General features: G+C 40.3%; 1 protein-coding gene across 1 annotated transcript in view; it reads left to right on the top strand.

Moving 5' to 3' along the window:
- Positions 1-3,622, top strand: part of LOC145796054 (uncharacterized) — a 52,959-nt gene extending 49,337 nt beyond the window's left edge. Inside the window, exons 4-5 of the mRNA XM_082881035.1 lie at positions 2,811-3,058; positions 3,131-3,622. Of these exons, the coding sequence (XP_082737161.1) occupies positions 2,811-3,058; positions 3,131-3,622 (740 nt within the window). The remainder of the gene's footprint in view (positions 1-2,810; positions 3,059-3,130) is intronic.
- Positions 3,623-14,329: the final 10,707 nt, after the last annotated feature.

The following is a 14,329-nucleotide window of genomic DNA, read 5'->3' on the forward strand; positions in this document are numbered from 1 at the left end:
ACCCTAGAACCGAAAACGCATCACGGACGAACCCATACAAACCCTAATCGACCCTAGAAGCTTAAAAATCATTTCCAACACTCTAATATTAATTATTTAACTCTCAAATTTTAGATTAATCTCTTTAAACCTTATCTTCCGATTTTCACAGTCTTCGTTCGGTTATTTACCTTTCAATTCAAAGCAAGATAATACAAACCGAATTATTTTTCCTAACACTAATTTATTAACTCTACACTTGAAATAGATACTTTAATTAAGCCCAAGCCCTCACATTTTTATTAAATCACAAATTGATCCCAAACAAGTACCATTATATATTTATATATACACTTGTACCCTAAAATCTTTTTTTAACATTATATTTTACAATTTCCAAGATTTGTACACAAAAAATATATATATATAAAGCAAGCCCATCAATTCACCATCACATGGCTAGCCATCATAACTCCTAGGCTATAATCATTGTACTTTAGTACAAAGAAATCCCTTGAAATCTTGGAGCAATAATGACTTTGGTACCTATAAAGATTTGCTATATATATGTGTGTACTTCTAACTAGAAGGTATTTAAATTAGCCCTAAACCTAACTAGATCATGCCTTAATACATGATTAGGCTCCCTAATGATCCTTCATTCCATTACATTCCAACTAAATACATCTCAATTCCATTCCATTTCAACCAATGGGCATTTTGGACCGTTTACACCAATTTTATTATATAAAACACCACCACCCTCCACATGTCACACATCTCATACACTCACACACCTACACATTCAGTTGAGAGAAAGAAAGAAGAGGAAGAGAGTGAACTTTGGTAGTAAAGGAGAGGAAAATAGAAGAAATTATGCAACATTTCACCAGGCAATCAAGTAAGCCACAACACAACTCTCTCTTTTATTTTCCTTTTTCAAATATATTCTCTTAGAAGTTTTAAACATTCATTTCAGATGTGCTTTGATGGTATTCTTGTGTTAGAAATGAAAGATGTTGAGCCTTGATTCTACCCTTCTTGTATTTCTCTTAATTGGTATAAAACTACCGTTTTCCATATCAAACTCTCAAAATTTCCAAAGGCACACCTTCACCTTAAATTTCTAAGTTTAATACATATTATTTAGCAAATTTTCATCACAAGATAAGTGGAAAATTTCTCCTAGTTGACCTCTTTTCTCACCAAATTTCTATTTTCAAGAACTGTGCCAGAAAAATCTGTTTTTCATCCAACTTTTGAAATTTCTAGAAAAATGTAGAAAAGATCTTATGGACCTCCATTTTATGTAAAAATCTTCCATAAGGAGTTATCTTTCGACTAAAATTGGTTTCATTGAAAACGAGTGAGCGGTTTGTGAGAAAATCTGATTTTCGTAACAGTCGACGAGTCTGGACAACGCTGGAGCATTTCTTAAATAACTAAAACTCTAGAAAACCTATCACATTTATGAAACATGTTCTGAAAACTAGATTAAATTCTCTACGAACCATAGGAAGGCCGAGTTTGGTAAAAATTTAAATAGCCCTTTTCATTTTAATCTTTAAATGGTACTGAATCTGCAAATTTAGTTTTGCATGGGTGTTTTATGCTCGTGTACATGAATATGCTATTAGTTTATGATCATGTCTTGGTATGATATTGCATGTGTTATGGTTATGTTCCTTATCGTTTTCATTTTAATGATCCTCATGCTTATGTGGATATTACTGTCTTGTTGCGTTTGTTCTAGCTTGACTTAAAACATTTATCCAAATGGAAAACTTAATTGGGATGGCATTGGGTTTTTGATCACTTGAATATTGAAGAAATGATAATGTGTTATGTATGGATTGATGGGATGTGTTCCCTAATTGAAGTTTAAGTCTTGCGCAAGCGGTTTTTGTGTAAACCTTAGAATGGAACGGACGTATTCAGACTCTTTGTGATGATTTGATTGGTGAGATAAGGTTGGGTCCGGATGGGACATTCAGGAGGATAAACTTTTTGGAAGGATAAAGTTAGATTCAGAAGATAAAACCTTTTTCTTTTCGCTGTCCCTTTTAAGGCCCTGCGGTTGGCGCTACACGATATATAACCGTTGGTAGGCATTTGAGATTAGTTCTGCAACAAAGCAGCAAAAAGGTGAGTTTCGAATAGTCCGATGTCCAATTCTTGTGGTTGGGAGGATGAAATCTTTTTTGGGGATTTCTAGAATACTAACCACTAACATTATAACCTTGTTATCTATTTGAATGACATGTTTCTTTCCTCTATTATTGAAATTGCTATTATTGACTTGAATATCATGCTTTACTACTTGCTTACTATAAATATGATGGTGTATTGGATTGGGAAAAAGGACGGGGTGTGTGTGCGTTTTCTGGGCATTCAAAGCTCACGGCATTTCATGTCAGGTATTGAAGACTATTAGGCTGGTCGAAGGCAAAGCTAAAGTATTTAAGGACATATGGCTATCCTATGAGAGTTAGGAACTAGTTATGTTAAACGTGTTTTGAGATTGTAAGTGATAGATCCCATGTTGTATTTAAGACATGATTTTGTAATTTGTATATATATAACATTTGTAACCTATCCTTATACTGCATCAACTCATGTAGGCCTTGTATTAATACCTTGTCAAGATCTGTCAAAAATGTAGCTTTGCTATCTAAGGTGGTTGGACTTAGAAGGGAGGCTATTTTGACTCCTCCGACCTTCCTGGGATCTTGATTGGTTATTAGCTAAAGGACTCATTAGTGACGTTTCCTACTTTTGTAACCTTAGATAAACCCTGTATTTAATGGTTAATATATTATCTGATGTTCCAGATTTTTTGGGGCGTCACAAAACTCTTCGGGATAAGAAACTGTATGCAAAATTAAAGAAATGTGAATTTTGGTTACATGAAGTGACCTTTTTGGGTCATGTGGTAGCAAAGGAGGGTGTTACTGTTGATCCGCACAAGATTGAAACTATTGTGAATTGGCCGACGCCTACAAATGTGTCAAAAGTGTGTAGTTTCTTGGGTTTGGCTGGATATTACCGATGGTTTGTTAAGGACTTTTTCAAGATTGTGGTACCGCTTACTCAGTTAACCCAGAAAGGTGTTTTGTTTTAATGGTCGGAGCAACGGGAATCTGCCTTTCAGGAATTGAAGACAAGGTTAACTGCAGCACCTGTTCTAGCATTACTGTTTGGTAATGAGGGATTTGAGATTTATAGTGACACTTCTCACAAAGGTTTAGGCTATGTACTTATGCAAAATGGGAGAGTTATTGCCTATGCCTCTCGCCAACTTAAACCCCATGAAAAGAACTACCCCACACACGACCTTGAGTTGGCTGCAGTGGTTTTTGCTTTGAAAATATGGCGTCATTATTTGTATGGGACTAGATGTGAGGTTTATACCAATCATAAGAGTCTCAAATACTGCTTCACTCAAAAGGAATTGAATATGCGTCAGAGACGATGGTTAGAGCTTAATAATGATTATAACCTGCAAATTCATTACCACCTCGGTAAGACTAATACTGTTGCAGATGCCCTTAGCCAAAAGAGTGCGGGGAATTTAGCAAATCTACTCACGAGGCAGAAGGAGTTACTACGTGACTTGGAAAGAATGAATGTGGGAATTGTGTAACATGATCAAGATGCAATGGTAGCAGCGATAGCAGCCCAACCGGCAGTTATGGAAGAAATTAAACAATGGCAACTGAAAGATGAATTCCTACAAAAAATTTGCGATGAACTGGAAACGAAACCAAGGCCCGAATTCATAATTAAAAATTCGGTATTGAAATTTCAAGGTAGGTGGTGTGTTCCCAACGTGCCAACAATCAAGTAAAGAATTATGGAGAAAGCGCATAGATCCAAATTTGCAATGTATCCTGGCAGTACAAAAATGTATCACAACTTGAAGCATAATTTTTGGTGGCTTGGTATGAAGAGGGAAATTGTGGAATTCATCTCAAAGTGTTTACAATGTCAACAGGTAAATGTGGAGCACCAAAGACCAACGGGATTACACCAGGCCCTCCCAATTCCAAAATGGAAATGGGAACACTTAACTATGGATTTTATTGTGGGTTTACCGTGAACTCCTCGGGGTATAAACTCCATATGGGTCATTGTTGATAGACTAACTAAGTCAACTCACTTTCTACATGTAAAGACTCAATATAACGCGGACAAACTGGCTACTATATAGATAGATGAAATTGTGCGACTACATGGCATTCCAGTTTCAGTAGTGTCTGATAGAGACCCAAAGTTTGTATCAAGATTTCAGCAAAGCCTTCAGGATGCCTTGGGAACAGAATTGAAATTCAGTATAGCCCTCCACCCTCAAACAGATGGTCAATCTAAGAGGACCATACAAATACTGGAAGACATGCTTCGAATGTGTGCTTTGGACTTCAAAGGAAGTTGGGAAACTCATCTACCATTAGCAGAGTTTGCGTACAACAACAGTTATCACCCAAGTATAGAAATGGCACCCTATGGAACTCTATATGGAAGAAAATTTCGCTCTCTCGTGTGCTGCACTGAAGTTGGTGACAAATCGTTGATCGGGCCAGAAATTGTGCAATTAACAACAAAGAAAATTAAGATTATTCAAGAAAGGTTAAAAACTGCATAGAATAGACAAAAAAGCTATGCAGATCATCGACGAAGGGACTTGAAGTTCGAAGAGGGTAATCATGTTTTTGTAAAAGTCACACCAATAAAAGGGCACTCAAGATTTGGAAAAATGGGTAAGTTCGCACCCCGATACGTAGGTCCATTTCAAATCCTGGAAAGGATGGGTCCGGTAGCCTATCGTGTTGCTCTTCCACCGAATATGGAGCAAGTGCATAACATAATCCACGTCTCAATGTTACAAGGTTATTTACAAGATTCATCCCATGTTATAGATTATCAGCAAATTTCCTTGGATGATAAATTGATTTATGAGGAGAAACCCATTCAGATTCTGGACCGGCAAATGAAACAATTACGAAGTAAAGTGATTCCTATGGTGAAAGTAGAATAGTAGGAGCATTATAGAAAGGAAGCTACGTGGGAGCGAGAGGAGGAAATAAGACAACGATATCCAAAGTTATTTTCGACATAAGGTAAAACAAGTTTGGGGACCAAACTTATTTAAGGGAGGGAAGAGTGTAATAACCCGACCCTCTTATATGCCTTACATCCCCAGTTCTATGAGAAATTACTTGTTTAATGTGAAATTCCATGCTAAGTTATGCTTATATGTGCAAATCATTTGAACATGTGTTTCTATCTATTCATTACTGGAATACATCTATTAAAATTAAGATGTTAATTAGGAAATTTAAGGCCGTATGGGCGCGATAAACCAAAATTGAGTACATGAACATGCAAATAGGAATTTTTAAAGCTACTTGGGAGGTTTAATTGAAAATTTATTTTTGTCTGATTCGCTAAGGCTCGTTTGGCAAGTCTTGAAGCCAAAGACTTATCATGTGTTATACAAGTCCCTTTTTGAACTCATCTTCATATATGCATTGAGTGGAAATTTTGGAGAGCACCTAAGAGAGAGAGAGAGAGAGAGAGAGAAAAGAGAAGAGAGGGAGAAAGAGGAAGATTTAGAGATTGAAGCAATTGTTGGACAAAAGTAAAGATTAGCTTCTAAGATATGTGAGAATTGGCTAAACTACTCTTGATCCTCCATCTCTATCTTTAAAATCAAGCCTTGTGATAAATTTTAGGGTTATGGAATATTATCATAGCTTAACTTATTTATGAGATTACATACCTAATCTTGAAATTGGGCCATAGAAGGTGAATACATGAATTTGGGGTGTGTTTTGAGTAGCTTGAGAGGGTACACTTTCTAACCCTCTAGTTTCGCATACTTTGAATCCTTTATATTGTATTTCCTCTTAACACATTATAGAAAGATGAAGTAATGTGAAAGTTTAAGTGAGCTATAATTCATATGAGTTTAAGATTCATGGTTATTATGATTATATAACAGGTTGTTGAAGTGTAATTGATTGAACCAAACCTTGAGAATGCCTTGAAAAGGGGCTTGAATTTACTATGTTTTCGAACTGCCAAACAGAGCAACCGACTGCACGTGCGGAGCCCATGGCCATACCTGCGGGAGGCACAGCTGCACGTGCGGGGCTCACAACCACACATGCGGAAAACAAGGGATAAGGTTGGGGGTATTCTGCTAAAAAGGCACGTGCAGCCCGCACATCCGGCGCACCTTCTCTCATGTGCGGCCCAAGTTAGAAAATTCTGGAACCTTCTTTCGCCCTTCTCGACCCTCCAAACGTGTTATTATGTCTGTTTGATGTTCCTATAATGCATTTAATTACATGAAACATAACGAATCAAATGATGTGAATTGAAAGAAAACTAGGAAATGATGTTGTACTTACGGTTTATGTGCTATGTGTAGGGCATTCGCAGAAGGGAACCAGCGTACCCACACCACTGTGAGTGATAGTAGCGTAGTGTTATACTCTGTTCACGTTTGTGTTGGTATATATGATACAAGATCTTATTCACTTCTGTGAGTACCCTGTATGATATGTAATATATCTGAAACATGTATAAAATTGAATATGTGAGATATGTACCGGAGGTCATTCTGCTTGCTAATACGGTGGGCCCAAGGTCATTTTTTTAACATGATGGGCTTGAGGTCATTCTATATTTTGATTGGCCTGAGGCCATTTTGTATTTTGATAGGCCTGAGGCCATTCTGTCTTGTGTGGGCTCGAGGCCATCCAGAAAAGGAAAAACAAGTGAGGTTACGAATTGAAAATATGCACTATTAATTCATGCTCGTGCTTTTAATTTATTGTACTACTATCATTCACTGAGTTTTTCTCACTCTACTTTCCTAAACATTTTGTAGGTAACCAGCTTGCAGATCAACCCTAGGTCAGCCCAGAAGCATGTAGCTGAACCCATTTTGTTGAGTCACCAAGATGACTCTTTGTTCTATTTTGAAAAACCCTGTGACGGCATGTTTTGTTGTAAAGGGAAAAATTAGATGTGTATGTAAATGTCGTCAACACTAAACATTTTGGGCTGGTTTCCCTTTTGTATTCTGTAATGTGAATGGCATGAAACGTTATGCATATACAGTAAAGCAACATGATCCTGGTATCTAGACACAGCTCAATGAATGTTTATTCTTCTATTATTTTGCTTCCGTCCAGGCCCCAAGATTAAATATCGTTTAAAATAACTAAGTTAAGGCCTCGAGTCAGGCCGGTCATGTCCAAACTTTTAGGGGCAAGTTTGGGTCGTGACAGAGCCATTATCTAATATGATCTCGTTCGGAACCCCGTATCGGCAGATGATGTTATTTCTGATAAACTTGGCTACATGCAACGTTTTCAACACAACATAAGACTGAGCTTCCACCCACTTCGTAAAATAATCAATCGCCACCAAGATGAACTCGTGTCCATTTGATCCCTTTGGCGAGACTACACCCATAACGTCGATTTCCCAGACTAAGAAAGGCTATGGCAAAGTCATGATGTAAAGCTTTGACAGTGGGATGTTCATGCAATTGGCATGGATTTGACATTTGTGGCATCGTCATACAAAACCAATACAATCTTTCTCCATAGTTGACCAACAATAGCCTTATATGAGGTTCTTCCGGGCTAGCATCACACCATTTATGTGTGCTCTACATTCTCATCCGTGGATGGCCTCCATGAGACGCTTCAATTCTTCTTCTTCAACACAGAGCTTGTGCATTCCCAGATGACCTCGCTTATACAGCTTGTTTTCGCAGATGATAAATTGGACGGCCAGACGTCGTATTCCCCATTTATCCTTAGCATTTACCCCTAGTGGATACGTATCCTTTTCCTAAAAATTTCAAATGCCGTAATACCAAGGGTTTTTGTCTTGAACCTCATCTATTGTGGCGATGGTTCCATAAGTCGACGTATGTTTCAGTTCGATGATGATTGGACACAGATGTCTACCATGAAAGATAGAGTTGCTAGTGCATTAGCGAAACAATTGTTTTGTCACGCCCCAAACTTGCCCCTAAAAGTTTGGGCATGACCCATTTAGAAACGGACACTTAACTTGATATACACAACATATAGGGCCTGAACGGAAGCATTAAATATCATAAAATAATATCCATTGAGCTACCACTAACATGCCAGGATCACAAACATCGCAACAGGTGAATAATATACAGTAAACATACATCTGTGCATCGGTTATACACATACAAATATACAGACCCAGCCCCATGACTGGGCGTATAACAAAAACATTGGAGGTTAAGGGAGATATGTACAATCAACCTTAGACAGACAATTAGAGTACAAGCCAACAACTTAACAAAACTCCACAAAAATAGGCGGCTTCATCTAGTGCCTGGACACACTGAGGTTGACAAAAGAGAACGGGCATCATGGGTTAGGACTGACCTCCCGGTTGGGTACCTACAAAAGCAGACATAACACAGAGTGAGCCAGGCTCAGTGAATAATAGTACATAAACAATTCAATGTTCAACTTAAATTATAATATACATCAAAGCGTATATAAATGCAGAGATCATATGGTTAATCTGATTCTGTACTAATTTCAGAACGGCCTTGGGCCCAGTCTTCAAACAGAGTGGCTTTAAGCCCAAAGATATACAGATTGGCTTTAAGCCCAGAATGCAGAACGGCCTCGGGCCCAATTCATGCATGTATGAACCCAAGAGGTGTCTCATACGGATTCTAGAGGTGACTCACACTGTAGCACTTAATTCCGTACAACACTTTGTTTCATACCAGAAATCAATAGCTCTAACAGATTATACAGAATGGCCATAGGCCTAACAAATTTCACAGATTGGCCATAAGCCCAGATATCATTGGAGCAGACTAGTGTAGACACCCCATTTTTGACCGACCTTGAGACTCAGACGTCACCAGTTGAGCACTTGGTGATATTGCATAATGTGCTCGTTCTGAAGTTTCAGAGTCTTGGCTGCGAGCCCTGCCTCCGGACTTCCGAACCCTCTTCTGTGCCTTGCCTCGGTTTGCGAACCAGACTCAGTTTTCTCTGTTTCTTCTCCTGAGGGAAGGGAGAGGTCCCGTAGACCATCTCTCAGTGGCCATGGGCTACATTTTGTGGCCGTAGGCCATTTTGCCCATTTCGGAGCCCGGTTCCGGTTTTTCGGGACCGTTGGCCGTATGCCTCAGTTCGGGACCGCCTAATCGTCTCCGTTTGCTCCAGTTTTTGGAATACATCTTGTTTGCTCCCTTTTGAGGGACACTGGGGTCTCAGAAACCCACTTCATGGCCGAATGCCACTTTCGGTGCTTAACAGCCCATTTTCGGGACCCCGAACTGCGTGTTTTGGCCCCCGAGCATCCGTTTTGTATCGGTTTTTGTTCATTTTTGGCAGGTACCTCTGTTTTATCACCAGGAAGGTCACTGGAGGGTGGGAGGCCAGCAATTATCTTAGCAACCAGTTATATTCCATTTTCGCCCTCCAGTGCCCGTTTTTCTAACTTCCGAGCCAATGTTGAACACCTTGGGGCCACTTCCTTCAACCCCAAACCACATATTTGTGATGTACACACATGGGAGGACACCAAAAGTTGGTGGGAGGCCAGCAATTTTTCCGAAAAGCCAACTTCTTTTTGGTCAAAAGTGGTTCAGCATGAATCCGGGAAGGAGAAAAATCTGCGCGGCTTCACCGAAACGGGCGTAACTCTTTGTAAAAGAGGAATTAAGATATGAGGCCACCACCATTTGAAATCTTACTTCCGGGGCTTCATTTTGCACTCAAGAATCTCCCAAGTCCAAGTCCGAAGGGGGGAGATGTGGTTGGTTGAAGTCTAGTTGGACCGAATCTGCGCGGCTTCATGGAAAAGGGCATAACTTTTTCTACAGGAGGAATTTTAATGCAAGGTTTGCGCCATTGGAAAGCTAACTTCTGGGGATTCATCCTAGGGGGTGGCCGGCCACTTTTTTTCTTTGACCTAGCCGGCCGGCTAGGGGAAGTGGCCGGCCGGCCACCTGCAGCCAAAATACCTGGCCGGCCATGTTCCTCACTGTGTGTGCTTTCCAGCTGTGCCTTGGTTTTCCCCCAAAAATATCTATATCTGGGGGACCCTTTTGGAGGGAAAAGAAGGCTCATTTTGGCTCCACTTTGGCCTAGGGTCTTCTCTCCCTCTCTTGCATTTTTTGCTGGCCTCCCAACTCAAGAAAAGGGGTTACAAGAGTTGCTTTGAAGATATACACACATATCACCCCATTTCCTTCAAGTTTTGGGCTCCATTTCTTCATCATCTTCAAGATCTACCATCACCACTCCATTTCAGCAGCAAGGAGAGGAACTCCAGCAGCTTAGAATCATCAAAGTTGGTCCAAGAAGCAACAAAAGCATTGGTCTTCAAGGGGTGAGTAGGATTTCCTCCTTTTTGGTCCATTTCTTGCACATTTTGTAAGCCATACATGCTTATTGATTTAAGCTCCGACCAAAACTGAAAAGGTCATTTTTTTGAGCTCATTTTCTTGTTTCATTAAGGGCTCAACCCGGTTTGAGCCCTCCATATTGCACTTGCTTCAATATCCTCCTTGAATGCCATTTTCTTGCATGCTTTGGAAGCCTATCATGCTTCTGTTTTTGGTCTTTTTACAGGCCTAGAAATAGTCTTATTTTGACCTTTGTGGAATATTTTGTATACTTTGTGTTATAGCCTCTTTTGAGCCTCATTTTGCATTGCATTTCTAGCATGTTTTTATACTGTTTTGGAGTTTTTACATTTCTGTAAATATGCTTATTTTTGGTCCCTCTTCAATGTTGTAGAAGGGAATTTTTCAGTTTGGGCTTTGCATATACCACTTGCCTCTTTGGCCACATTTTGGCCCTTTTTCTTGCATAAGAGCTTAGCCATATCTATGTTTGTTTTTAGGGTTTTTACAGTTCTGTAAAGTGGCTTATTCTTGGCCTCTCTTCAATGTTGTTGAAGGGCCCTAACCTATTTGGAATTAGCAGCTATGAGTTGCTTCATAATCTCATGTTTAGGGCCATTTTTGCATGCCATTGTTGCCCTATCTTTGCTTGCTGTTTGGCCATGATTTGTACTGTAAAAATGCTTATTTTGAGGCTGCCTTGCTTCTGTCTTTTCATCTCGTGTACCAATTATGCATGCTTTGTATAGCTGTAGTTCATTCTATGCGCCTAATTTGCATTTCGGGAGAGATTCCATGCATCGGGTGTGTTTTCGCCTCATTTCGGGGCTGTTTTCCCCCACTTTTCATTGCTGAAAATCCATTAGCATGTTTGCATACCATTTTGGCCATATTGCATTGCGTATGCCATTGCCTCGGTTTGCGTACCCGTGTGCACGCATTTCGAGGCACTTCATTTTCATCTACCGGCCTCTTATGTGAGTGTGGCTGAGGCTCTCTCATGTTAGTATAAGTCCATGTTGCATTCTATATGCCATTTCCATGCCATTGCATTGCATATACCATTGCCTCGATTTGCGTGCCTGTGTGCACGCATTTCGAGGCACTTCATTTTCATCCATCGGCCTCTTATGTGAGTGTGGCTGAGGCTCTCTCATGTTAGTGTAAGTCCATGTTGCATTCTATATGCCATTTCCAAGCCATATTGCATTGCGTATGCCATTGCCTCGATTTGCGTGCCCGTGTGCACGCATTTCGAGGCACTTCATTTTCATCCATCGGCCTATTATGTGAGTGTGGCTGAGGCTCTCTCATGTTAGTGTAAGTCCATGTTGCATTCTATATGCCATTTCCATGCCATTGCATTGCATATACCATTGCCTCGATTTGCGTGCCCGTGTGCACGCATTTCGAGGCACTTCATTTTCATCCATCGACCTCTTATGTGAGTGTGGCTGAGGCTCTCTCATGTTAGTGTAAGTCCATGTTGCATTCTATATGCCATTTCCAAGCCATATTGCATTGTGTATGCCATTGCCTCGATTTGTGTGCCCGTGTGCACGCATTTTGAGGCACTTCATTTTCATCCATCGGCCTCTTATGTGAGTGTGGCTGAGGCTCTCCCATGTTAGTATAAGTCCATGTTGCATCTATGTGCCATTTTAGCTATATTGCATTGCGTATGCCATTGCCTCGGTTTGCGTGCCCGTGTGCACGCATTTCGAGGCATCTCCTTTTTACAGCATAGTGCATGCTAGGTTGTATCTTAGATCACATTCATGCATTTTCTCGGTTTGCGTGCCTGTGTGCACGCATTTCGAGGCATCTCATTTTCATAGCATTGTGCATACTAGGCTGTATCTTAGTTGCATTTCATGCATATCATGCATATTGCATCGTGTTCGGGATAGGAGTTAGCCCGGGCACGGGAAGCGAGGTGCGTCTCGTACTCCGAGTGACGGAACGTGTCTCAATTCCCTAGTCACCGACACTCCGGATCATCCATGATGGAGTTAGGTTCTTGTTGTGTTTATACGTGCATTCATTCTATATTGAGTTGCACATTTCGATTCCTCTGCCATCATGCATCGATATGCGTGATTGGTGGCACGAGGATCGAGGCATGCATATATTTGTGAAAATACATTGTTATGCCCCTTTCCTGCTCTCTGTTGCAGCAAAATGAAGAATCAGTAACTTTTCGGAGCTTGGCACGCCTTCCAAGAATAACTGCAAAACAGAGGCTAATCGGGGCATCCCAGTGGATTTTCGCGCAAGGCAGCCCAGACATACATCTTTCATCAGAAGCAAGGCAGTCCCTGGCTTGCATGCCAATTTTATTTATTTTCTTAGTTAATTTGTTAATTAATTATGAATTTGTATATTATTTGGACTGTAATATTCTTTTATTTGGGACTGTATATTTATTCGGACCCTCTGCGCGAGGGCATAATTGTAATAAGTGTGCGTGAGTGTGTTGTATGTCTTCCAACCCCACGTCTTTCTCCCTTTTATTTATCCGCTTATGGTGTTTAGATTAGGGCATATTTCAATTAGCATGCAGTATGACAGCATGTTTGCATCATTCATCTGTATTGCATGCACCGGGCTCGGCGCATCATACTAACTGCATTGTACTTTCAATTCCAAATTGAATACATGATAGTTGTAGCATTTCATATGCCATCTTAGAATAGCCGAGCCTGCTATAGTTGCATTTTGCATGTGTTGCATTAGGCATTTTTGTATACTTAGGATCATGCATGATTTCTAATGTAGTTTCTATTTTAGCTTGGAGTACTCGGTAAGTTCTATGCTTTAGCATCCTTGCATGCGTGTGAGTGACTGCCATGAATAGCATGCTTACCATGAGGCTAATTGCTTATGTGATATAACTGCCTGAGTGCCTGTGGGTGAAGGTTGGGTTATTTGAATTGGAATAATTCATCAAATGTGTGTTTTAAGCCCACTAGATAGTGGCAAAATCATGTTTTCTAAGCCCACCCGAGGGTGGCAAATCCACGTCTTAGCCTACTTGCGGGTAGCACCATCAAACCACTTTCAAATAAACAAACATGAAATGTTTTGTTCCAATTCAGGCAACTCAGTCTATACTTATATGCTGTGTGCATCACATAGTAACCTAGGCTAATAACCGGAATAAGAACGCATAAAGTTTTCAAAACTAGATATCATGGTTAGTAGAGGCCGATCTTTGATCGGGCGAGCGGGGGTGCTCACGAAGTGACCTTCCCCAATCGTACCCAAGTTCCCGAGCCGAGGCAACTTTGGTGATGACGGACACGTGGCCTTAGGCAACGAGTCAGGGTTTCCTAAATTTCCCAAAATAAAACATTTAGGTGGCGACTCTGTATCTGGCAAAGCAGTCCATGTTTGGCACTTCTTTCAAAATCTGTTTTCTCAAAACGATTTGCCGGATTTGGACTCTTTGGTTCAGATTAAGAACCGTGACAATTTTAGAGTCCTGAGCTGTAGTGACCCCAATATCGAACGGAACGGGGGACTCGTTCCTCCCGGGGGCGTTCGGGGACGTCTACAACTAGTTTTAGAGTTGTACAGAGTTCCAGAGTCATATGAAAGTATTCACACTCCTTCAATCATTCTTATAAGTTAACATAATTGATATGCGATAACAGAATGCTAATGGTAATCATTAGCGATAAGTATGTTGTACCACTACAGTACTACTACTCACAGTGTTATGGCGGAGCGCTAGTTCCTCCTAAAGCGTGTCCTACACACATACAACGTCACAAACTAATTTCCTTTTTCTTGTTAAATCATTTTTTGAGTCATTACACTTCGAATGAATTTACAACCATCCTAAGATCCTCAAAAAATTATTTTAAAAATATCAGAGGGTCGAGCATGTAAAAAGGACCAGATAATTTTTTT

This window comes from Camellia sinensis, chromosome 7 (assembly GCF_055761805.1).
Source record: "Camellia sinensis isolate YWXY chromosome 7, ASM5576180v1, whole genome shotgun sequence".
Taxonomy (NCBI): domain Eukaryota; kingdom Viridiplantae; phylum Streptophyta; class Magnoliopsida; order Ericales; family Theaceae; genus Camellia; species Camellia sinensis.